The 27,268-nt window shown below is 38.9% G+C and overlaps 1 protein-coding gene across 2 annotated transcripts in view; it reads left to right on the top strand.

The window, feature by feature from the left end:
* The window catches only part of RELN (reelin), a 286,045-nt gene that overhangs the window by 111,101 nt on the left and 147,676 nt on the right, over nucleotides 1-27,268 (top strand). For both annotated transcript variants that reach the window (XM_054280910.1, XM_054280902.1), the window contains exons 4-8: nucleotides 4,375-4,445; nucleotides 12,915-12,947; nucleotides 14,560-14,638; nucleotides 22,170-22,266; nucleotides 25,915-25,966. In XM_054280910.1, the coding sequence (XP_054136885.1) occupies nucleotides 4,375-4,445; nucleotides 12,915-12,947; nucleotides 14,560-14,638; nucleotides 22,170-22,266; nucleotides 25,915-25,966 (332 nt within the window). The remainder of the gene's footprint in view (nucleotides 1-4,374; nucleotides 4,446-12,914; nucleotides 12,948-14,559; nucleotides 14,639-22,169; nucleotides 22,267-25,914; nucleotides 25,967-27,268) is intronic.

Here is a 27,268-nt window from a genome sequence, read left to right as displayed (position 1 = left end):
GGTCAATAAACCACCTTGGCAGGGCACTGGAAGAAAGTGGTTCACACTCCCAGCATGAAAGGCTGTGCACAACACAGCCCCATGTTCTTGAAGGCCTCTTCTCCATCATGCTTTTAAGTTATTTTATTCAGAGATCCCTTAATTAGGCAGTATTGGAGGAGAATGTATTTTTTAAAGATCGTGGGTTAAACAAGACAACCCTACAGAGATGATCATGCAAATTTCACAATGCATTAAAAATCAATCCATTTATTTGCATAAGCAGGGCAGCTATCCACCTCTGGGCATGTGGCTGTGTGTCCTTTGCACAGGTGGGGCTGGCAGAGCAGGGCAGCAGAGGCAGCACATGAGGGTCAGTCTCATGTAGGCTCCTGCCTGTGCTCTCCTGAGCCAAAACACTCTCTCCAAAATGCAAGAGCATGTTAGCAATCCATGTAAAAAGGCCAGTGTGAATTATGAGATATTTCAACACAAAATGCCAACAACAATCATTGGCTGTGCATTATTATTATTTTCTGCTCCAGCCCAGGCTCATTACTTTCCTAGCATCCCCTGTGTCCCCCACAGTGGTGGGGAAGCAACAAAGTCTGTGTGGCTTCAGACCTGATTTCAAGGGGCATCACTGTGGGGCTGGGGAAGACCAATCTCAGCTTCCTACAGTCACTCTCTGATTTTTCTGGAGCCAGGGTTGTGGGTGTCACCCTGAATTTCCTCAAGCAGAAGCAGCCACTAACCATTAGTAGGTGACACAAGGTTAAACTCTGCTAGTGCGGGTAAGAAATAACCTCCTTTTCTTTGATCCTGCAGAAAACCCTCTTTGGTCCACCATGAGATGAGGTGTTTTACTGTAGGGAACCTCGGGCTTTTTGAAACTCCCTCTCACATGAATTTGTCCCAGTGCCTTCCCTCACCAGGGAAAGGTGCAGATCTGTGTAAGGGCAGAACAAGCACCAAGCATCCTTATTGGCATCTGATTTTAACTCAAATAGTTGTGGTTTAGGGAGGAAAATTCTTTTAAAAGCTGCTGTAATTGATGTATGGGGTTAGCAATGCCTTGAGCTGCCAGTGAACTTTGGCACCTGATGTAGTCTTTTTGTGTTGAGAACTCTATTCCTCTGTAAGCAGTTCATCCCCTCTTGCACAGCCCCAGGCACACAAATAGATCTAGGCTAATGGAAGAGTGAGGTTAATACAAAGAGGAACCTTATTACCTCTAAGTTGTTTTTCTTTCAAAACTCTCACTTACCACGTCAGGATGTTCCTCTTCTGGGAACAGGATGGGATGTCTCCCATTTTTCTTGTAATTCTCATCCCTTTGGAAAGATTAATTCCTACTTGAAATTTTCTCTGGGGACATATGGAACATGCATCTTGCCTTTTGGCTGACTGACACATTAGGTCTGATTAGTCACTTGCCCTGTAGCTGGGAATAAATAGTAGACAATGTCAGAGTGGAACTATAGACTGGTGTGGAGTAACACCAAATAGTAGTTAGGAAGTGCCCTTCCTCTAAGCAATATTTAACTACAGTTAAGACAGCACAGAAACTTTTCAAAAAAGCATAACATTCAGTTACATAACTGCATATATATATATATATATATATAATAGTTACATATATATGTCACAAAAGCAAAACCCGAGTTAAGAGTTGAACAATTTTCTTTAGTAGAGTCTCTTTCAAGCATTGCCAGTATTATTTTTGTAATAATTATTATAAATATTATGTAGTCTTCATATGAGTGTGAATATAGGAATTGAAATGAGTTTGGATATGTTACATGTCTTTATAAGAAAAGAATCCAAATTCATGATCCTGTTCTGATTATGTTACCTGTCAGGTAAGAACATCACCAACAAAGAAAGTTCAATACAGAAAAAGTATATTTTGAACTTCTTTCTAGAAATAGCTCAGTTCCTGCATAATTATGCTGCATTATTTTCATTTGCTCCATTAATAAAGCACAAATCCAGAGAAAAAGGACCAGATAATACTGGTGAAGTGGCAGTAGCAGCACCCTCAGCAAGTCTCCATGGCACGACAAACGTTCCAGGAGCTCAGGCTGCAGCAAGCAGTGCCCCTCCTGCCCTGCTCCCCTGGCCCCAGGGTGCAGATCTCTCCTGCTATGGAACAGCAGCACTTGGCTCCTGGTCTGCATTGTCAAGCAAGGGATGACAGGCACAGAAAGATGCTGATCATTCAGCTGGGTGCTGGCTCTCTGCCCAATCCCCTTTTTCTCACACGCACGCAGAGATCCAGTCAACAGTGCAGGGTTTGGTATTATTGGTATTACTTGGTGTTTGTGTGCATTCAGACACATGCTTGAGCTCTCCTCTGCATGAGGTCTGTGTTCCAAGGGTTTGCTCTTCTCTGCCTCATAAAGGAATGCTCTGGTTGCCATCATTGTTGTGTACATCCTGAATTGTTTCCTGGGCTGTTGCATAAACAGCATCTCTGAAGTCCTGGTACACTGCTAACAAAAGTTTTCTTTCCCACTGTCTGCAAAGAGTCCTCTCTTCCACCCTGACAGCTTGGGGGATAGAACTGTTGTACAAAATACTTCTGTGCCTTAGGTGTGCCTTTTTCTTGCATGTTAAGCTAGGGAAGCTCAATGCATAAAATTTCCACACTGAAACACATCTGAAAAACCTGTCTCTTGTTGCTGCATTGGTCACAAAGCTGGCTGTGGGATGCCCTGCCATTTCAGCTACCTGAGGAAGACACCATATCTGGTCCTTCTAAAGAAATCTGGGCACATGTTTGATTTTGGAGACTGTTTGGTCCAATTCTGACTTGCATGACTGAGTACACCTATGTGGTAAATTGCAGAAATGCATGTAGTGATCATATATTTTCATTCATATTCATCACAACAGAGCTTAAATAAATTATTTAATTCATAGTTTTAAATGAGGCTTAATGCCTCAGCTCTCTTGCCTTTATGGGCTGGAGCAGTGTATTTGTTTTTATTTTACTCTGTACTTAGCATGGTCACTGGTCTTATCAGCAGATATAGAAATGCTAATGTAGAACTATAGCATGAAGTTCTGCTGTATTTTATGAAAGTACTGAAAATCCTAAAAGAGTTGCAATAGGGGACATGGTAGGGAGTGCAGCCAAAACCTCACGCTGGTGATGTGATCCTGGGACTGTGGCCAAAATACTGGCACTGCCAGGTGAGGCAAGGCTCCAGCTTTACATCTGCCTCTGAAAGTCCAAGGTGGAAAAAACCAGCACAGCTCTCCTTCCTCAGGCAGAGGAAGAGTGTCTAAAAGCCCTAGGAGCATCAGGTCAGCACAGTTTGCATTTCAGGACACACATATTGGTGTAAACAGAGCTTTCCTACACGTACAGAAAGCAAAGTAGATCCCAGAGAAGCTTTCTTTTACTCCTATTTGTATTCTGACAGTTCGAAGATGAGTTCACCCCGGGTATCCACTCTACCTGAAAAATTTAGTATTAGATATGTTAATTTTATTCATCCTTTTCAGGGTAACTGGCCTAGTAGCCAAGTAAAATAGAATGTATTTTGATTTTCATTTTCACACCATTCCTTTCTGATCTTTTCTGACATTTCATAAGCCAGCTAGGCATGATCCATTAGAGAGGGCACACTGCTGGCTGAGAAACTGCACTCATAAAGGAGCTTTCTACATCTTACTGTTCAACCATTTCAATACCTTCACATGGATCTGTACTGAGCCCATTAATACTAGTTAGAGAAAGGTTAAAGAACATGTATGAAGAGTGTATATGAGTTTAGACAGATATTGGAGGAACTTTGGCTAAGAGAAATCAGACTTCAGATACAATGCTTGCAAATACTGAAGGTTTTGAAATGTCTGAGATAAAACTGATGTTGTGAAGTATTGTACTTGGAAAAGAGGGGTTAAATGAGCAACTGGAAAGAAACTAAAACAATTGCTCCTAACATGAGAGCTCTGTAAGAGAAAAACAAATCACATTGCATTATATTTCTACCTGATCATGAGGAAGCAATGACAAGTTTTGTGGTACATTACATGTCTTCTAGCTGTGGGTCACTAATGGGAATTAATTATTCTTTAGACAAAACTTTTGAGGCCTCAAATATAGAAACTCTATGTGCAGCTACAGATACATGTCAAAGACATTCTTCATTACATGCCAGTGATTTTTATTACCAACCAAACAATTTTGGTTTAGGAATTTTCTTTTGCTATGCACAAAACAATCACTGCAAATTATTCTATAAATTTAGAAGACTGCAAAAAAGTAGAACACAGAAAGAAAGCAGAATGGGACTTCTGGTTTGATTAGTCATGCATAAAGATATACATATACATGTATAAATAAGTTTATATTATTTATTGTTGTCTTTTTTGTGTTCACAGGGCTACAGCTACTCATAGGGGCCAAGTTATATTCAAGGATGCCTTAGCACAACAGCTGTGTGAACAGGGAGGTAAGAGTCACCATAATTCTAAAAATATCTGGCAAATGTGGTTTTCCATTGTACCTGCATGTCAGCGTTACTCTTCATGAAAGCTATTCTGTAGAAAACCTTGAATCAGGATCATATTTACATTCCTGAAACTGAGTTTCTTTGGCTTCATACTTCCCATTGTCTATCCAGGAATCCCACTTTTCCTCTCTGCTAAGTGTTGGGGAATATGCGAAACTTTAAGTAGCATTATGCACATGCCTGAAATCAGCCTGTAATAGCTAACATTTCTTTTCTGTCAGAACCACGAGCTGAGTTTTAACCCTCACTGTATTAACTTTAAGCAATATGGCTGCAGCAAAAGCTTTGTTTACTATCCACCTCACACATGTACATGTAAAAAATATGCCTTCCCTTTTTGTTAAAGTAGGCCATTGAATTTTTGCCTGTCACATCCAACATTTGATCATTTTTATAGCTAAGCAAAATGTTTGACTTACACAAACTTTCAAAATCTAATTGTTTTCACAGCTTACCCTTTCAATGAATAACCTAAAAAGTAAATGTCCTGTTGTCATCTGTTGTCTACAAACAGTACTTTGCTTTGAACCTGCTTCTTTAAGTGAGAAGTAGAGATGGTGTCCATCATTTTTGGTACAGGACAGAAAGGAATTTCCATTTATATCAGCAAAATTCCAGTGATATTTCCATGTGAAAAGAAACAATGAAACATGGGCCAAATTATTTAAAATAAAGATTTTAAAATGGGAAATGTGTTGTGATATTAACCCACAAGAGAAAATCCCATAAAACCCATCTCTTGGGGGCATTGGAACTATAAGGTTGGGGTTTTTTCCTATGACTGGAAATATGGTTTTTGCAATAAAAAGCTGTTGAATATAATTTCAGGAGCATAACCTGGGTTATTCATATAAGGTATCAATGGTAGCTCTGTGATAATGAGGGAAAAATATTTCAACTTTCAACTTCAAGTTTTCACTTTTGTTGTAGCTCAATGGAAGTAAAAGAGGGATTCAGAGAGGTGAAAAAATATCATGAAGTTCATTGTACTTTGGAGGAAACAGAAATATGTAACACAGTGCTGGCAATGAGAAGGGAGTGTCATGGTGATCTGGATGGAAAGTGATTGGGCCAGCCATGTGTTTTGCTGTGGGGAAGGAAGAACATTTGGAGAAATTAAGATGAAGTTAATTAACAGGAGGTTGTGCACCTGTAATGGGAGTGTAGAAGTGCAGTGTTTCAGTGACTGGTGTGTGGGGACCCGGAACAGAAGTGTTGGCAGGATCATCATTTGGATGTACTGAGGAGGATGGGGAGGGTATCTCACACAGGCTGCTTGCTGGATGGATGTGGGTCAGGAGTGGAAAAGTGGATATGCAATCAGCATAAAGTGACAAAAAACAGAAGAGAAACAGATTAAATTCTCCAAGGCATAACTGCAGAGTGAGCAACCCACAACCCAAGGCAGTCTGGGGCAGCCAGAACAGGTAAGGAAGGGAGAGGGCAGTGGGAGTCATGTTGATGGCAGTGACCAAGAGCTGGCAGTGACCAGGATGGTGACAGCTGTGCAAAAGCAAGCTGAATGGAAATACATGACTGTCGGTGTCAGAACTGGCAACATGGTCCAGGAGAATATGGCCAAAGCAACAGGATTTCTCCCTGCTAAAAGAAAATACCTTGGTAAGCAGAGACAAGCTGGTAGATATTCATCTATACAGACCTGACAATCCTTCTTCAGACATTCTGTTCACTGAGATTTTAGTGGGAGAGCTGACAAAAGAAATTTTTATTCTTTCACCCTTCTCTGCTTTACAGTTCTGCAGTTTTGGAGCATAACCTAACCTCAGATCAACATTTTAGCAGCACTTATGTTGGTTAGAACAGTAAGTCCTTATGTTACTGTTTGCTGTCCCTGAGTTCACAGGAGCTCTGCAGAACAAGGAGAAAATAGAATTGTGGTATTGGTTGTATTCAGAGTATAAAGGATGCTGAGATGTCCCAGTGGCTGCTCAGCTGTGAAAATCCCTTTGCTGCCTCCTCCTCCTCCCATCCATAGCCATGTCCTGCCCCAGCTCCCTGGAAGGGCCTTCAGCTTCCCTGCCTTGCCACAGTCTCCACACCCTTATAACATTTTTGTTTCCCATGGTTTTCCCAGCAATTCCCTTTTCTCCGTACACAGTCACTCCAGAGACATCCCTGCAGTGTGTGCTGTCACTGCAGTGCCTCTGCAGCCCCTGGGTTTGGCTTAGCCAGGATCACCCAGAGGTGCTGCTCTGTGAGCATGGGCAGCGTGTGACAGCTGTAGCAGTGATCAGAGTTCCCTGCAGCACTGATGTGCAAGATCCTCAGTTTTTCTCTTGGCTCTTCTCCCACATTTTTATCCTCACCATGGCTTCTCCCCCTTGGTTTCCCAGCTCAGACAGTTTCCTTCACTTGGATATTCAACCACTGCATTGCCCATTACCCTTGCTCCCACCCCTTCCAGGCTCTCCTCTGCCTTTTTGTTCTTATTTCTTGAGCACAGTGTGCATTGCATTAATCTCTAACCACTGCATACTATTATCATCCTTATACTATTAGAATTAATTTTCCTATTCAAAGAAAAGAGGCTTTCTTTGAAGTAGACCTTACTTCATTTATTCAATTTTCATCAACACCACTCGTGTAAACAAAGGATTCTTTCAGGAAGAATTAGTGAATTTATTTAGATGCAAATATCATATTAATATATATGCAAAACAGCAAAGTAGATTGACATAAATGAGGTTTTATAGTCTGTTTCTAGCTCTAAACATTACTATACTCAAATCATGCCCAGAATGATGTGACATATTAAATAAAGAAAAATAAAACCACAGGGCAACTTCATAGATTTATTACAGGACATGTTCTTAATAAGCATGTACTAGAGGTGGTATCAGACTTCCTAATGTTTAGTAAAAAGGATATACAGGAAGATGTGAAAGTAGCAAGGAATCTCAAAAATTATGTTTACTGTGGTTGTCCACCCTCAGATGTACATTAATAAATCCTGATAGAGTTAATGGAACTTGTGCAGTAAAAGGAAAGTGATTTTTTGTATTTTGAAGAGAATTAGAGGATGATAAAGGGTGGTGTTAAGGGATGGCAATGCCATATGTATAATGTAAATGTAGTAAGAAATGATGCTATAGGGCAAGACACCAAAGAAAGTAAAATAATTGCTTAAAAACTCTATGTTCAGAATATAATACATATTTTAGGAAGCTAGGGAGAGCTGATGTTTGAGAGCTGATGTAAGCTTTAAATTTTATGAGAATTAGACTGAAGAAAGGAGACATAAAAATTATCATAGAAAAAGTTCATCTAGAATAAACAGGAAAACCCCAACAGAAATAAAAACTATATAAAAGAATCTGGAAAGGGTAGCTGTCTTGTCAATGCTTTTAAGGATAAATAAGGATCATAATGAGTGGTGATATTCTTGCCAGTAAAAATATGTTTAATAAACCATATATTTAACTCATTGTAATAGTTAAATAAATAGAAAATAAGGTAAGCTTAGTATTGTGCATGTTGATTCATATTTATTTCTGAGAATATCCTGAGAATTGGCCCAGGATTGACTCTCTTTTATTTGAGAACTTTTGCCTGAATGTTTGTGCAAGACCCTTTAGGTGCATTTTGTACCTTGTAAAATTTAGGAACACTTTGGAAAAAAAATGCATATCAGATTTCAGGATCTCAGGTTTGTATTTCACAATGTCTCAGAGCAATATTTGACAGAGCAGAGGAGTGGAGAGTAGAGCTGGTGTGAACCTCCTCAGTTCATGTTTTAGCAAGAATAACCCAGCCCTTGGGCACCTCACTGACTCTCCCTGGGGATGCTCAGCCTCCATCATTCAATAGCAACTTGGTTTACCAGTAGAGAAAAAGTATTGGAGGGAGTCTAAATAAAAGCATTTATTTCTCTTTTTATCTTCATCTGGCTGCTAATGACAAGGAGATTAGAGTTCATAATCTGCAAACAGAAGACACCTCTCTGCACACCTCATTTGTCATGAACTGATGAGCAACAGCTGATGGCCCCTGACTGTAGAACTCTGAAGAGTGTTTGTCTGGGAGCATGCCGGCATTTGTGTCACTGTATTTCACTTGCCCTTCATATTAAAAAACCCACAAAGTTCAGGGTTCTGAGAAAAAAAAAATATTTTTAGTGGGTTTTAAGAATATTTTCTTATGCTGGATTTTCTATCTATACCTATACATAGTCTTGACCCCAGAACTCTATGGAATTTGACTGTCAATAGAACAGATGGATGTTTCTGTGTTTAATTTCCTTATGCTTGCTCTTTTTAAATCTGAATGGGGACTAATGTTACTTAACAGTTGACTATTACCATGTTTAATGATTTTGTTTCTTATTTTTTCACTGACAACAAGGCCACCAACAAATAATTTCTTTCCTCCTCACATTCCAGTTTCTAGAAGATGACATTCCCTTCTCACTTGTTTAATATTTCCCTTCCTTCCAGTTTAACCAAAAAGGGGCATATTTAAATTGGCTTAACCTTTCAGCAGCCTTATTTCATCCACAGAAAAATTTAACCTTTTACTCCAAAACATTCCTCCACTCTGCCTCATCCCAGTGACACAGAGCCCCACAATGTCCCCATTGACTTTTGAATTCCCCATTAGCTTCCTCAAGATTCTCATGCTTTCCGTTTGGCTGTGGCCTTTCTCTCTCTGAATTTGTATTGCATCTTTTCTTCTCTGCTTTTCCTTGCCAAAGGGACTGTCTTGTAAGACAAGGCAAGCACTCTACATTTCCTCACATTTTCTCATATTGTATTTGCTGATATCTCTTAGATTGTGACCTCAGTTGAGCTCTGCTTCCATTCTTTGCTCAGAACAATTCATCTCTTGTAAAGCTCTGTATATACCCACGGTGCTGGTTGAAAATCAAATAATAAATTCATTTACTTTACTTTTTAAAAAGGTACAACATTCTCATTCAAGCTAAGATGCATTTTGGAGCCACACAAATACTGGGTTTAAATTTAAAACCATCCAACTATGTGCCTAAGGAGCATCTTACAAAGTGAATAATGGTTTAAAATATGAAGTGAGATGGTCTTTCTTTTTCCCTCTCAGTCTGAAGTATTGTATAATTCCTTTTAAATTATAAATTTATATCTTTGCACTCTATAGCTACTCTGCACTGTAGTATTCCTTTTATCTTTGTCATATTGTACAAAAAACTTCATTTGACTTGAGCCACACTGTATGGCTTATGTAAAAATCCATGTTATTTTAAAGAAAATAGTTCTATACATTGATTAGAAAGGTAGATCTGAAAATATTTGAAAACAACTACTATTTTTACAACTAATGTTTAAGAAACTATTATTAGTGTTGTGTTGTGTTTTCAATTTCTATTATTCGTGGGCCTTAAATACAACACTTGAAGATCATCCCAGTGCTGTTTTGCAATTAAATATAAAATGAAATACAGAAATTATTTATAGAGAGAATAAAGTCTATTTTTATCACTCATTGAATGGTACCCTCACAGTCTTTTGTCATATTCAGCTCAGGAATTTGAATTACAATCAGAACCTGAGGCAAAAATACTTGGGCTTCTTAGATCCTGTAAAGATACAGGAAACCTCTCCCCAGCATAAAGTCTATACTTGTAACAACAACCTTTTTGTCTAACATGAGATGTTTGCTTAGTTCCACCTCTAATTTTTAAATGATTGATCAGTAGCATTAGTATGGACCTGGACCATTTCCTTCCTTTCATTCTGTTGGTGAGCAGTTTTGGTGTGCAACATGCTATGCATATGGTGGAAGAGCCATTTCAGGAAAAAATCTCAGATCCCAAGTCTGTATTTTTGAATCACATAAACAGCCAGTTTTATTAAATAATGATGAAGTCAAAAGAGTTTTCAAATGTAAAGATGCCAAGTTTGTGCTATACCTGTGCCTTTTTGCTGAATGCTGGAGTTTTGCATCATTTCATTCATGACTCTGTGTATCCTTGGCTGGAGCCCTTTCCACAGAGAGCCTCTTTCAAAAAGCCATGCCAAACAGCCTGGGGTGAATGATAACACAGCCCTTTCTTCTCATTTGGAGGTCTGAACTGCTCTCCTTGGAGAAGGTGGTCTCTTTCATCTGAGTTACTTTCAAAGGCCAATGAAATTTGCTTGGGCAATTGGTGATGTGTCCTGACCATGCTCCTCATAGGTGAGACTGGCAGGATGGCTCTCAGCCACCCCCGTGCTCACTGCAGATCACCCCTCAGTACTGCCCTGGAACTAAGACTGAGAAGGGAACATCAGGGATAGTGATTTTACTTTATACCTAGTCTCTTGGAACAGGAGTATTACAGGAGTATTACAAATCCCATGCCATAATGTGCTTCTTTTCCTGCAGGCAAAATACAGAACAGTTTGTGTTGCTCAATCTGGGAAATAATTCAGTTAGTCCAGTTTGATCCATTTATTTGTGCAAATAATTTTTAAAAGCTTTCTGGTGAAATCTACACATTCCCATGGAGAAACACAATACCTGGGGTTCCAAGGGAAAAATGCAGTTTTCACTGTAAGATTCAGCAGTGCAGTCCAGCACTATTCTGGAGACTGTGCCAAGCTTAACTTGCAATAGTTGTATTTCTCCAGATTTTGTACCAGCATGATGAGAGGTCTTGGACATTGCTAGACTCATTATTGGCATTTCTGCTAGGGAAGACAAAGCAGCATGGGTGACTTTCTTGTATAAAAATGGAGCAAGTTAGCCATGAAAAGGAAAAAATATTTCAGATTTCTGAACAGCAACAGACTCTTAAGAAGTTGTTTTCTCTCAGCTGCAGTAAAGTTTTCTGTGGAGGTTTTCAGTTTTTGTGTATATATAAATGCATACATACATACCTATATATGCCTATGTATATATGTGTGTGTATGTATACATACATATGAATATATGTACATAAGGTTAGGGGAGAGATATCTACACACAAAAATGTCTATATTTATATGGTTGGTGGATGGTGTAAAACATGTCACTCCTCTAATTGGTAAGTCTGTTCAATGGAAGTTTTCTGTGTAAGGTAAATCCAGATTGCTTTTCTGGTCTGCAGATACCTCATTTGTTGACTGTTCAGTCTTCTCCATCACCCACTTCTCCATGAAGTGTTGCAGTTTCATTAGAGAATGGCATGGCTCCTTGCAAATCCAGTATTTAAGGACTAAGCAGGAAGAGAAAAACAAAATTCATGAGATTTGTATTGGACTTTCTATTCAGATAACTATGTGTGAGAGCTGTACACAGATTGCTGCATTCATTTTTATGTTTATTTTGAATCTATTTTTAACTTGTCAGATGTTATGACAGAAATTGCAGTAATTCAGTATTTTTTTGCAAATATGCTGAAGAAATCAGGAGTACTGTTAAAATTTAGGTCAGCACCCAACAAAAAAACCACAGAATCATCAAATGAATCCTGGCTTCAAAAATTCTCTTTTTTTTTGGTGGTTTTATTTTACCAAAGTCCAAAAGACAGCTGGAAATGCAGATCCATGGCTGAGGTACTGATGGACAATTAGGTAGCTGCTTCCCAGGAGCTTGGGTATATGCACCCCTTGGCCTTCATGCAAGAGATGTAACCTACTTTGGATTTAAGATCCAGCAAGGCTGTGGGTGTGGTAGCTGCCATGGAGTATCCTACACACTGTGTATCCAGCTTCTAGACCTCCCCACATACTTTTATGTAGCTGTGCCCTTTCAGATGCGGCCTGGTTCCATTTGTGTGGTGCTACACCATGACTCCTGTTGCAAAGTGTTGGTAGAAGGTCACTCAGCAAAGTTGTGCCATTTCACATACCCCCCATGCAGTGTCTTTACAACATTCTGGTGTTTCTTGGGAGGCAGAGACCTACTGGGGAATTGCCTGCAAAAACATGCTTTGATATAAGTGTTTCATATTGTGATTTGCAGAGTTTATCTGTTACTTATTGCCCTAGGAATATTTGGATTACTTCTCCCAATTATATGCCCAGTAAAATGTTGTTCAGTGTAGTATAAAAGATCAAAAATGGCAATTTTTACCTCTCCTAGACTATTTCTGTTGTTAAGCCTAATTTCCACTTTGTCAGCCCTTAAGCTATTAAATCTTAATCCAAATTATTTTTAACAATATCTCATCATTCTAGACTTTAATTGATCTTTTTTACTATACTGTAAAACCAACACCGACTTTCATTTGTTTCAATGCTTATTTTAATTAAGAGAACAATTATTTTTGTTTTCCTGTTATATTTTTTGTAACTTTTGGGGTCTGTCATATTTTTCACAATTAAACTACTGGGATAGCTGATTTAGGAGAGAATATACTGTACAATTTGTTTTAAGCTGAATTGATATTTAATGCTGCAGTTGAGCCCTGTTGATAGAAGATATTCATGCACTGTGTGTCTTTGTTTTCCACAGCCCCGACAGAAGCTCCCTTACATCCTCACCTAGGTAGGTGATTTGTCATTCTTACTACTTAAACTCAGAATCATTGACTTTATTACATTAAAAAATCTGTAAAGTCACATTAAACTAGGTTTGGGGAATTCAAATAAGAATGAGATTCATATAAAATGGAATTAATTATATCTAATTCTGATTAGTTGTTTCTTCATTGTGATTTTTATTGCTCTTTATTGTCTTTGACTCCTTGCAGTGTGAGTGTATCGTGCTGCAGATACACCTTTTGGTCCTGGTTATGTATTAGAGTCCTAGTTATGTATTAAAGTCCTAGTTATGTATTAGAGAGTTATGTGTTTGCAAGAGAGTCAGGACTGGAGCACCCCTGCTATGAAGACAGGCTGGAAGAGTTGGGATTGTTCTGCCTGGAGAAGGGAAGGCTTCAGTGAGACATTAGAGCACCCTTAAAGGGGCTGCAAGAAAGCTGGAGAGGAGTTTTTTCAAGTGCTTGTTGTAATACAACAAAGGGGAATAAAGGACTTTAATTTTAAAGAGGTTAGCTATCAGGTTGGTTAGACACTGGAAGAGGTTTCCAGAGAAGCTGTGGATGCTCCATCCCTGGAAGTGTTCAAGGCCAGGTTGGATGTGATTTTGAGCACTCTGGCATAGTGGGAGGTGTCCCTGCCCATGCCAGAGGTGTTGGGATTAGATGATCTTTAAGGTCCCTTTCAACCCAAACCATTCTCTGATTCTGTGCCCCATAACCTTCAGTGTGGGATAGCACCTCACACCAGGGCAGGGTTGCTCTGAGGAAGGTTTTGTGCCAGTGCACCTCCCAGGTGGACCCTGGAGCAAGGCACTGCTGCTGCCTGCATCCACCAACCCTTGTGCTGCAATTGGATTTTTCCAGGACAGATTCTGGCATTCTTCCTCAGGTTAAATAGCAGACCACAGTTACTTCGTTCATTTTGTGGAAGTATTTTTAGAGAAGGATCTGTCTAACACAATCACAGGTGCCAAAGTGTGGGGATTTTAAGTGAGTTTATTGGTCATCATACATAAATGAGACAGTAAATCTAGGTGTAATATTGGAGTCCAAAGTTTGCAGAACAGCAGTAAGAAATATTTGCATAACATAGCTCACAGTTTATGTTCCTTAGATGAGTTGACCTTTACTGCCAGATCTGCTGATAGCAGCAGAGAAATTCCAATGAGCTCATGGATTTTTGCTTATGAGTTGTCAAAATGTATCCCCTGACTGCAAGATCTGTAATTCACTCATTAGGACTTCTCATCCATTCTTGTGCCCATGTTTGCAGAATCTTGATTTGGAAGGATTTTTTTCTAAGTATTCAGAAAACCAACAATTCAGAACAAAACTTCTTAAAAGATTTAGTGTATACTTGATGACTCCATCTTTCCATAGCCAGCACACTTTGATGATGAGGGCACTTATTCATTTTTTGTGGTACTATGATCCATAGTAAGGAAAAAGCTATGTAACTAAGAAAACCTGGCTTTTATAAATAGCTTAACCTGAAAAACAGATTTTTAGAAATATAAAATGTATTTTACCATGACTTTCTTTAGGTAAGACAACACTTAGAAAGCATGGGATGATTGCACTGGATTTTTTCCCTGTACTGCTTTGTTTTCTTTGCAGCTGAAATGCACAGTGACAGCATTATCCTGCGAGATGACTTTGACTCTTACCATCAGCAAGAATTGAATCCTACCATGTGGTGAGTTTCTGCACTCCTTTAGAAGTATTTGAGCAAATGAAAACATTTATGAATGAATGAAATGAAGTATAAACTAAAGTGTGGGTTTGCTTCATTAGGACCTAAATATTTTGGTTAATTAATTAATTCATTAATGAGTGACTGAGAAATTCTAAGCACATTGAAGTGGGTGACAAATTCTTGTTGATTTCAAATTTTTAAATAATCCAAAAATAGAAGGACTAGAGCTGAGCTCAGTGAATATTTGTGAATGAAGATTTTATGTTTCCTGAAAACACAGATTTTCATCAAAAAGGAGAAGAATTTCAATAATTAAACTTTGTTGTTTCATTTTTTATTTTAATTTCATGTTGCACATGCTTTTGGTGAAGCTAACTATAGCAATAATTCCTTCCAAACTGAAATGAAGTGTTTCCAAATGGTTTAAAAAAATCATAAGATAACCCCCCCCGAAAACCCCAACTGGAATTAAATACCTCTGTCTAACATTCATGTGATGAAAATGTTTGAGGTTGAATTTCTTTTTCCTTTTTTTTTTTTTTTTTTTTTTTTGTGGAAGACACACTTTTTCAGGATTTTTGTATTGTATTGTATTTGTATTGTATTAGAAGGAAAACACTTCTCTGTTCTATACAGCAGCTTTGAATTGCTAGGGTTTGGGGGGTTTTGGGATCCCTGACTTTGGTCATTCACATTATCACAATCTGTGCCTGAAACAGCCAGCACAAGATGTTATCATTCTTTAACCAGTGGAAGCTATGGGAGAATCTCAACCTTCCCATGCATAACAAGGCAGGTACAGCTTGGGGCAGGTCAGGCAGCAGCTTTATGAACTGTGAGCACAATGAGAGAGCTCTCAGACACCGTCTCTCCCTCTGCTCCCCCATTCTCACTCAGCCAAGGGACTGCAGAGCCCCAGCCCCTGCACTGGTTCAGAAAACAAGGAAGAGTTGAGGAAAAAACAATCATTTCACTGTTAATAAAGTCAAATATCAATCCCTCGGAGGGATGGGCTCCTTAAGTCACTGCCATAGTCCTGAATTGCCCATCAGTAAATAACAGGACAATATGGAACAATAACTGTTGGAGGAGCCTACAGGAGCAATCCCCCAGTGCTCCCTCAGCTCCAAAGATGGGAGCTGGAAACAGTGGCAGACTGTTGGCTTTTAGTCAAAAGGAGTGTTCTTTTAGCAAAGATGACTCTTAAACAGACTTCTGAATCTTAAATATTAATAATTTTACCACCACAGTGATCATAGACAACCATTTAATATTATATTTGTGTACAATGTCCCAGAAGAGGAAGTTTTAAATCTCTCTTACTACAAAACTAATTCTGTTCTTCATACTGAGTGTACAAACAGTATAAAATACCCAGATAAACACATCTCTTGGTCTTCATATGAAGTTATGAAGGTTGGAGCTTCCTTTTTTAATATAAGATTTTTTTCTGAGTTTTCTGTTTCTTTCAATCCTATTTCATAAATATAATTAATTTATTGTTTTAATTCATACAAGACATAGAAATATATTACTGGGTTAGTTTATCTTGTTCAAATAAATCCTTGATGAGAATTTTAGCGCTTACCTGCATTTGTTAGTTAATACATTCATTCTGTGACATTTGACTTCATTTTCCTTTTTATTAAGGACTGTCACAATTTTCCATCTGTGCAGATCTTTCATAGATTTACCATCCTATGTAAAAATGCTGTAGTTTAGAGAATTTTGCAGATATTTTTATTTTGTACATGCTCATTTTAACAGGTTTAAATGTGTGCCTACAATTTTTGCTCCTCTTTTTCCTTTTGTATCAGCTCTTTAAATGTTTTTTCTGGACTAGAGGCATTAAGGACATGTGATACTATAACAAAAAAACCCCGTCTTTCTTTATGGTATGGACAGATCAAGGACTCTTAATGGGTTGTAGAATAGCTGCCAAGGTAGATAGCTTTAGCAGCAGTGTGTTAAATGGACTTGAGTGGAAAGAAATGAGGAGAGGCATTATTTCCCTGCAGATGCCTCATAATTCACACAGGACTTGTCTGTTGGGAGCCTCCATAATTTATTTATCCATTGCTCTCAACTTTAAATTCATCCTTGCTTATAGAAGTCTCAACAGAAAAATATCAGATTAAAAGAGCCCCCAGTCTTCTGCTCCTTTTGTTCCCAGGATGTGGATTTGGTCTCCCTGGAATTAACTTCACCACCTTGCTTGGTGAGTCAGTGCAGAGAGGTGGGTGCTAGGAGAGAGTCCAAAAACTCACCACAATCCTGAGGCAGATTTTCCTGTAATAGCACAAAGCCAGCATTTTCAGCAATGCTAAACAGTGGAGCAGAAATAAAAGAAAACCATAGTGATGTATCATGAGCTTTTCAGCACAAAGAATTTCTGCAGTAGCTCTGCCTCCAGTGAAGGCCCACTTAGCAGCAGAAAGCTCATTCTCATTTGATTGTCTAGTGGGAGTAAAATCAGGGATTATTAACAGTTGTTGCCATCCACACTAAAATTGCGGGTTTTTTCCCCTGGCAGCTGCTAAAATCCCATCTTTTCCACAAGCAATTGCAGTGAGTGCTGGAGCAGCATTTCCAGCTCTGCTCAGGCTGCTCTGTGTGGAGCAGCTGCCTCGTGTGCCCCACAGGGCCGTGCCATGGGGCCACTTACACCCAGCCACTCCAATTGTTTCTGAAGCCATTATTTGTGTACAGATGAAAAGAGAACTGCTTGTATTTTCCTCCAATCTTTCCTTCCCAAATCCTACATAACACTGGCTTGGAAGTGATTAATTGTCGCAGACATTTTTTCATAGAAATCCTTTCTTTCAGATTTGTCCATCTTCTGGGAAGCTGAGGCCCCAGAAAGAGAATGTAAACAATGATTATCAGCTGCTGTGAAATGCAATAGTATGCACCTGTGATTGGTTCATGTTCCATGTGTACAATTAAGGGCCAATCACAGGGCAAGCTCTCTGGAATACAGTGACAGAGAACTCTCTTGTTTTTGGATTCTTTTCTATGCTATTCTTAGCTTAGCAGCCTCTGCAACTTCTCTCCTTATTCTTTTTAGTATAGTTATAATGTATAATATATCATATATCAATAAATCCAGCCTTCTGATCATCAACTAAGATTCTCATCCTTCTCTCACCCCAGCGACCTCATCAGGTCACTGTAATAATTAATATTTTTCCACTCCTCCTGCTTCCCCTTTTGGCATGTGCAGCTCTGGCAGAGATGTACCATCCAAGTGCACCAGACAAGCAGTTTCATGTCCCCTCTATGTGTCCAATTTTATGAGTCCCAGCAGAGCCTGTGTGTCTCCATTGCTGGGAGAGCCCTCACATCAAATAACTATTTTGCACAAGGGCACTGTATGATTTTGAGAGTGACTGCCTGCTCTTTCAAATGCATTGTAAGACACATCCTACCCAGCAGCCATCTGTTTCTTTGGAGGCTCAGAAACAGGGAAGGAGTGGATGCAAATGTTTTTGGAGCTGCAGAAGGAAGAGAAAGGAAAGAAAAGTCACAGCACCACAGTTCCTTACCTAAAACAAAAATTTGATGACTGAAAGAAAACAGGAGGAATTGCTAAAGTGGGAAAGGGACAGGGAGAGAGGAGGCAACAGGAGAGGACACATCCTTGTGTGAACATAGATGAAACACAGAACAAAGAAGGAGGATTTCTCTGCTGAGAATGCAGGAATGGGAGCATTTTGTCATTTTTTGGGGAAACCACCCAGTATGAGAATCTTCTTATGTGGTACGTCCAACTAATGTTTATAATCTTTTCTTGCAGTGTCCAGTCATGTCAGAATAGGGTCATTCCCAAAGTCCCCAACCCATAGGCAAAAGCCTGCTTACCTAAGCAAAGATTTCCCATTTCTTGGGTTTTATTGGCCACCAACCTTACAAAGAGCTCTTGTCTTGTGAAAAATATGTTTCACACAATCATAAGTGTCCAATGTCTTATGTATCTGGCATGTACCAGCTGTGGAAGTTAAGGTGGGTAAGATGTTCTCACGTCATCATAAATGCAGCACCAATGTCCATGCTCAGCCACTGCTGACTTGTTGAACTAACCAGAAGTATTTAGTACATTTGTCAATTAGAAAATTGGAATAATACAAGGGATTCATGTCCATGAGACTTTCTGAAAACTGACAGGACACTGTTAAATCAGAAAGCTCAGGAATGAAGGAATTGACTGATTTCTTCAGTAGGGAAAGGGAATCTGCACCAGTACCACTTGCCAGGGAATGCCTGGATGAGTAGAGGTTCAGTATGTGTAGTATGAAGAAGACTGTCTAGGTCATTGAGCATCTATTCCTGTGACCATCTTGCCTCCATGTAACCTCATACACTGCAGTGGAGAGCATAAAAAAGGTGCTAGATAAGAACTAAACCAGGCTAAACGAGAACAAATATTTTTTAAATTCTGTTTAATCCTATGATAAATAATCTAATGTTAAGAAATGCATAAATTAGTAAAGAATAAATGTTGGCATTAATGCATGTTTCCTGTATAAAACAGTTTTAATAGTAGGACTGGAGAAAGCAGGGAATTCAGTACATTTAAAGGAGAAAGAGACAGTACAGAAGTGTTTTGTTGGCTAAACTCTCCTTCCCAATTTGATGTCATGTTTCATCTCAAAGCCTATCAGCACACCAAGCAGCAGTCATTTACAGAAGGCACACTTGTCAAAGATGACATGAAGAATAGTTGAGCATGTAAAATCAATCAATAAGAAACAGAGATTCTCTTGGTCATCACTTCTTCATGGCATATGAGAAATGTACAGGTACAGTGATATTTCCAGTGGCAAAGAGGTTGAGGAAAGCTTTGTGACAGGAGAGAGAGGTCCTAAAGTGGTTTCCAAATTGCACTAAAACTGTGGGATTAAACTTCAGAAAGATTTATGTTTAAAAATCTCTTGGCAGTTTGAGATGTTTATCTTCTTTATGGTTCCGACATCACAAAATACATCAGTCAATATAATATCCACATACTCAGGTATTGTAGAGGGAAAAGAAATGACAAATAGGGGTGAGGAAACAGCAGATGTTTCCCCCTCAGCAAAGTGAAGAACAATAGCAGAGAGAAGTGGGACTGTCTAAGGCAGGGATGAGAGAGATGGCAGGTCTGTGGAGAAGTCATCTCGATAAATGCGACACATGTCAGCAGCGGCAGCGAGGACCAACTGTGAAGAGAAAGCTGAAGTGATTTTAATGTGCTAAGATTTTAGACCAGGAAGGTGAGAAAGATAATGTAGAAAGCTGCACCCAGCCAGGGCAATTAATACTCTCTTCTGTTTGTATAAATAGAAAAGAAATTAACCTTCCTGTCTGCACCAGGAGAGGAGCAAATTGGATCGTTTCTAAACACGTAGTACTATGACGATGATCTGAGGAGCAGCAGATCAATTATCTTGCTCTTCATGCATTCTTGTCAAGCTAATGAGCAGTTTATTGTCAAAGGTAATGCACTTCAAAGATAGCACAAAGATTTGAATCAGGATTACCAACAGCCATCCAATCTTGTATGAGAGGAGTCATCCTAGAAAAGACAACCGATGATGAAACTGCTGTATTAGCAGGACAGTGTTGCTGGATTTCCAGACAATATTTCATAGACTCCATTACAGAAGTAAAACAGATTAATAACTTTTTATCTGTTGAAATATGAGAATTAGAGAATTAAAATATCCCTTGGATTATGTAGCCTGACCTTTCAGGAAGGACTAACTGGTCCCTACAAAGTATTCAGGGCAAAGTTTTCCTGCCATATCTGTCTCTTTGCATGTATCAGGAGTCCAGGTAGATGCTCCACTATAAAATTCAAAAATGTAGGGGCATACAATGAAAATAATTTTTTTAACAGCCAGAATCCTACAGAATCCCAGAAATTTTTCTAGTTCCTGTCCCTCTGCTCTTCAGTTTTTGAAACTTCGGGATCAAGTGAAATTCAGATAGCAACAGAACATGTTCCCTGTGAACTCTGCTTCTATGCTTTCTCTAAAAGTACCACTTTATTCACTCATATGCTCTCTTCTTGCCTTTTATTGAGAAATAAAATTATTTGCTGACTGTGACTTCTGTAAGTCAATATTAATTCACTGATGCTGATTTGAACTATACTACTTTATTAGAACATTTTATTTTGCTGCTTAAATTCAAAATCCTGAATGCTATCAGTGTGACTTGCTGAATTACTTCACTGGCATGCTCATAGAGGGAAAACAACTCAAACATTTTTATGTCTGATGTTTTTTCTGGAGTGTTTCCCTGGAGGTTTCATGTTGAAGTTGAGCTTTGGATGCCCAAAGGCAATGTTGGCCAGCACCTTTGCAGGCAGCTTGTTGGGGACCAGGAGTATATCCAAAGTTTTTTTTGAAAATGTGAACCTCATGCCAAGATCTGATACTCTAATTCTGGAAGGTGGAGGAGGCAGCCCTTTCCCTACATTCTGAGTCAGGCTGCCCACAAAGTCCTTCAGATTAAATTAACATTTATCAGGACAGGTGTAATTATTTATCTCTGCAGCACTTACAAGCCTCTCTGAGATTTTCTTCATAGTTTTTCCCCTAAAAGGTGAGCAGAGAGGCAACTCTGTTACTAGGAACATGGAATATGACAAATACAAATAGAAGTAACAGCAAATGCCATGTTACACTGCAGCCTCAAGCCTGGCCTTTGGGGAAATAACCCTGCCAGCAGGAGGGGGGATGATCCCAGCCACTTGTCCTCAGCTGTTCTCTACGGTAACTCCATGATGGTGGATTTACTTATGGTAAATCAAATGTTCACAAGAATTTTGTAAGAAGAGTAGCTTCAGGGTATATGATAAATGTAAGATTTCAACTTGTTTTCCCATGGTGAGATGCTTTGCATTCAATGTGCAGGGACACCCCACTTTAGAAGAGGGGCAGTCTGCAGAGAGGCAGCACTGAATCACCAGGGCCTTTCACACGAGGCAGCTCTGTGATGGTGTTCACAGGGGACCCAGGATGAGGGAAGAGATGAGGATCTGACTCCATGTTTCAGAAGGCTTGATTTATTATTTTATAATATATATTATATCAAAACTATATTAAAAGAATAGAAGAAAGGATTTCCTCAGAAGGCTGGCTAAGAATAGAAAAAGAAAGAATGAATAACAAAGGCTTGTGTCTCGGACAGAAAGTCCAAGCCTGCTGACTGGGATTGGCCATTAATTAGAAACAACCACATGAGACCAATCACAGATGCACCTGTTGCATTCCACAGCAGCAGATAATCATTGTTTACATTTTGTTCCTGAGGCCTTTCAGCTTCTCAGGAGGAAAAATCCTAAGGAAAGCATTTTTCATAAAAGATGTCTGTGACACAGCTCCAGTGGATCATATTCACAGCTGCCCTACCTTTGTGTTCAGCACCACGATAACAAACAGCCCAATCTGAGCACCAAGACACAGCAGCCTGATTTTAAAGTTTACACAGTCTCAAACAGCCAGTCTCTGCTTTCCCTTCTGACCACGGTGTGCTCTCCCTGCAGGTCTGAGTGCAGTAACTGCGAGGTTGGGGGGCACTGTGGAGTGATAATGCACGGCAACGCCGCCACCTTCTGCGACCCATACGGCCCCAGAGAGCTGGTAAGTGAAGGCTGCCCCTCTGCCAGGGCTGGGGCAGGCTGGGGAGCTGTGCCAGCTGCAGGGATGTTGGTATTTGAATCAGGATTGCCAACAGCCAGAATGTTTGGGATTTAGCAGAGATGCTCTTGAGCAAGGTGATCGGTCCATACAGGTACACCCAGAAACATCCCAGTGTTTTAAACAATAGATGCTAACCAAAGGTTATTGCAATAGTTGCAATATTATGTTATTGCAATAGTTGCAATAACCTTTGTCCCTTTGCACGGGACAGTCTCTTGATCCAGCAAGTATCCAAGTCATTTAAAGTTTCTCTGAAATACTGAAAAGTCAAGGATGTAGAACTGTGTTTTCAAACTGGTATAATTCTCTTTTTATATCCAACAATTAAATAGAGACAGGGTTCATTTTTCTTTTATTATTTTATTAGTCTTGTCCCGTTTTTTCTTGTCCCTGTTGACAAATGTTAATTTGGTTGTAAAACACCACTTGTGAACAATGCATCCTACAGACTTAAATGCAGCCTGGAGCAAGCACCTGCCAGTCTCAGGGAAGTGTATGTAACAGATTGAGTCATGATGAATGGGACAGAATTCATTTTGTTGGGGGTAGTTTGGTCATAAAATTGCTGTAAGAAACAAGTGCAATTTGCATTAACTTGAGGTCATCTGGGTGTGGAAAATGAATTGCAATACATAAAGCAATGGCCACATGCTGATGCTGAGCAGCTAGCTGCAATGATGTACATATAAGGGGAGCTTTGGAAAGAACTGAAAAATTAAAAGGCCAGATCAAAGCCCATGTAATGCAGAATTAGTTTTCATGTTTTCAACAGTCTTCTGAATGGAGAGAGAGGCTGATTAGAGCTATTTGAAGAGCAAACATGGAAGAGGGCCATAAAACAGAAGTGGTTTTGGCCAGGCATCTTCCCTTCATTTCAGACACTGACAATTCTTTTCACAGGGTTAACTGGGAACAGAATGACACAAATGCAATGTAGATATTGCTGATGTGGTGCATAAAAGTCATTAACACATATAAAACTAATTTAGAGATTGTACAGATAAAAAAGGATTTCCCTTGCAGCCAGCTCCAGCCAGGGAATCCTGTCAGGGATGTTAAATGGCCTCTCTGCTACTTTGCATCCTGTTTAAATGTGCTGTGCTAACTGCCTTGAGAATGCCTGCATTGGTTTATGTCCTATGCAAAAGGGAAGTCACACCACTGGGGTATTTTTCCCACTTTTTACATTCATTTTTAGCTGTAGTGCTGAGTATAGGTAACACTACTTGGAAAAATCTATTTATGACATTTAACAAACCCAGGGTTCCAGCTCTGAGGGTTTTGAACTGTCATTCATTAGCTGTCTTCTCTCTGCTATATACAATTAAGACTACCCTTAGTAATCAGGAATTGGCTTCAAAATCCAGTCTTGGACTGCATTTGTCATATTGGTGTGTGGTAAAGTAGCACTACCACGGCATCAGGAATTTGGAAAACATTTGTTATGCTACCAAAGTGGTGTGATTAAATAATGATCTGAAAGAAATCATCATGCTTATAAACAGTTACCAGACTAAAAATGAAGTATTTCTAAATATTATGGCAGTGCTGCAGAAAAAATCAAACCCTTGTGCAGGAGCATGCTAATGGCTTAACACCATGGATGAGCACAGGAGTGCTCAGGCCAGAGGTGTGATCTAGTTCTGTTTTTGAGTATGGACATACATTTAAATGCCTACTGTCTTAGAGCCAACCTGTTTCTCATTTGTAGTTGTTTTGGCAATTTCACAACATACCTCTTTCTGCCACAAATTTTAATACCTGTTTCATTTCTCCATGACTTTTATAAATCCTATTCTGACCCTGCTTGAAACAGATCATGAAATCTCTGCTCCTGCTAATGGCTCCTGGTACTTGAATTACTGCTTTAAAATACTTAGTCAAGAAAAGTTGAATTTGCAAAATATTTTCCATCAGCAGCTCTAACAGCTGCAGATTTGCTACCTTGACCTCCTTCTTTCCTCCTGACTTCCAACAGCCACCTGTTACTGCAGGCAGAGGGGTTTTAATACCAACTGTCTCTCTCTGTGGGTGAGAATTTACTGCTGGCAAAATCCTGAAAGGTGTATAGCATCAGAGATGCTGCAAGCAAAGGAAAATATCTGCTAAAGGCTCCCTACCATACTCTCTGCAGTGTCTGAACTAAGCAGTCCCATGCAGAATTTTGCAAAAACGTTTAGTAAGTCTAGTGCTTTTTCCCAAAGCATTGCTGAAATGATTCACAGCACAGTCTAAATCTGCATGAATGTTTCTTCTGTGATAACTGATATGTTTAATTTCTTGGTGATATGAGCTACTGAACCTCAATAAAGGTTTTGTTTTCAAACTATAACTTGCACAACATAATTAATTGAATGAAAGCTAATATAATAGGTGCTCTTAACTCAAATCAGAAAGTAATTTATCATTTGGCAGGGGGTGATACCTAATACTGAATCAATCCTGGCAGAATGACTTAAATGGGAATGTAACTTTATTTTTAAAGTGAACGCATGTAAATGCAGCTTTCCTATTCTTGCTTAAAAATTAAAATTATCTGTTAAAACATGTAATTTTTTATCAGCTAATCTTCAATGCATTTCAGTGAACATGCCATTCCTTTATATTTATAAGAAACTCTTTTCTGTATGTAATGTGTATGTAGAAAAGAAACAAATCACACCAAAACCTCACACCAACTCATGCAGATCTCCATCCATTATTTTCAAAGGCATCATTTAATGAATAGCTCAACTAGGTTGAGCTGGCACTGGAAGAACTCCAGTCCCTTTTGTTCTTGGATGCCTTGCTTGTTAAGTGGCAGTATTGTTAAATTCAACTTTCAAAATAAATTGAAGACAATTAGGTGTCCTTCACAACACACTAGGGCTTTTTATTTTATAGCATTTTCAGGAGAACCATTCTAATTTGAACTACTGAAATATGGAGGCATTCAAAGAAGGGGGAAAGAGAGGCCTCAGAGGAGGGTGGTTTGCTGAGTACAGGGTGAGCTGCTGGTGTTTCTCTTTCTTTTTTCTCCATCTCACTTGATGTCAGCAGTGGGCAGATTCTGCTACAACACTGTACATACCATGTAGTATCACCAAGTGTTTTTGTTTCCTTTGGTGTGGAATACTTAAGTTCCATTGTTTCCTGTTAATAGTTCATTATTTTAGGGTTAATAAATGATATTTTTAGTATTTATTTATGATCATTTTTAGTCCTTGCTCTGTGCTGGGAAAAGCGAGAACTGTTCCATATATATAGATTTACACTAAGCTGACTACAAACCACAGAGTTCATCCTTTCAATCTTCTAAAGAGAGATCAAGCGACCCTGCTGAACATAAATGTGATTATTTTTTTTAATTTTTTTTGGTAGAAATTATTATGGTGAAAAAAATTCTGGCTTTGACATATGATGACCTTTCAATAACCAAAATGACATATCGAAAATATCCACGATCACTCAGTCTAAAAGGGTTGGTGATTAACAGTCCTATGCACTGGAGATGTGGGTGTCTAGAGATTTTCCATGCTTTAAAGATAAACAAGTGATGAATGTCTTGTTTTGCTCATCTAACAAAAACATTTGCTTCTCTTCCCATAGACCACCACTGGCCTTAACACAACTACTGCATCCGTGCTTCAATTTTCCCTTGGTAAGTTTAGATTACCCTTTCACCCAAGAAAGTGCAAAAAGTCCTTTCTGCAAAGGAAAATGGCCCTAAAGTTCAGGGTTACCTTTGTGGTTGATGTTAGACTCAACACAAGGGATTTAAAAAATCTTTTAAAAACTGCAGTGTATTTATTCATCTCCTGACATGGAGCTACTGTTTTAAATTTTGGAAATTAAAAGCTTCAGTGGATACTCTGATGAGCCATGTTTGAGTTCTGCTTTTTTCTCCTGTTTTATAGCTTGATGATGTTTAGCATTATAATTTCTTGCTCTTTCGCTGAAGTGTGATTATTGTTTCTAAAAAAAAAAAAAAAAAAGAAAAAAAGAAGGGTTTTGTTAATTAACTCCCCAATATATTCCAAGTTACACCAAGGTAGTGCTGTTTTTAACATATTTCTACAAAGAGAATAGGTAGGGCAGATGAAGACTAAATGCTATTAAGTCCATATTATCAACAGCATGGTTGCATGCTGTATTACTTAGGATACTGTGAGTTATTGCACATTTCACTGTGCATTTGTGGCTATAAATTATGATGGAGGCTGTGGTTGAGGGCAACTTTGGAACACATCTAATTTGTTAACTCATTTCTCAGTGTTGAAAATATGAAGGAAAAATATTCTAGTGATATAAATGGTTCAGTAAAAAAGCAAGCAGGAAATGTAGCCTGTTTTCTCTGTAGACCCCTGGATATGTGTTTCCAAATCATATTCCTATTTTTAAAAAAGTAATTCTCCAAACCTATCTCAGGAGATGTGTGATTAAACTCTGGAAATCTCAGTTGAAAATAAGAACAATCATGTAGCTTGGAAAACAGCTTGGTTTTTTAATGGATTGGAAATAAAAATCCTAGAAGGCTCAGAAATACATCATTTAAATTTGTTTTTTACCTGAAGTTGTTCATTTGGGTATTGGAAGCCATCAGTACCTACTTCTGACTGCAGTGTTAATATATCTAAGGACTGGTATCTATCCTTTATTTTGAATTACTGTTTTTAAAAAAACAGAAAAAAATATCTCCAATCCTCAACTGAATCAGTGCATAAATATTGGGTACCTGAGATGAAAACCAGCCTGCTGCTGCCCTGCAGTTTCATTCAGACAGTGGAAGGGCAGCAGCTCACTTGATCCTCTGGGATGTGTTGCTCACTGACAGAAGCACAAGGAGATGTGACTTCTATAAAGCTGCAAGATTGCAATGATGGAGGAATGTCACTTTTCATGAAAATTGCAAAAATCTATTTTGGATTATTCTAGCAGAGACCCAAGGTGGTTAACAGCAGGG

The sequence above is a fragment of the Melozone crissalis genome, unplaced genomic scaffold (genome assembly GCF_028551555.1).
Source record: "Melozone crissalis strain CALT ecotype California unplaced genomic scaffold, PUWL_Pcris_2 ptg000004l_1, whole genome shotgun sequence".
In the NCBI taxonomy this organism is placed as follows: domain Eukaryota; kingdom Metazoa; phylum Chordata; class Aves; order Passeriformes; family Passerellidae; genus Melozone; species Melozone crissalis.
Note: the sequence above shows the minus strand (reverse complement) of the source record. Positions and strands in the feature narration are given on the sequence as shown.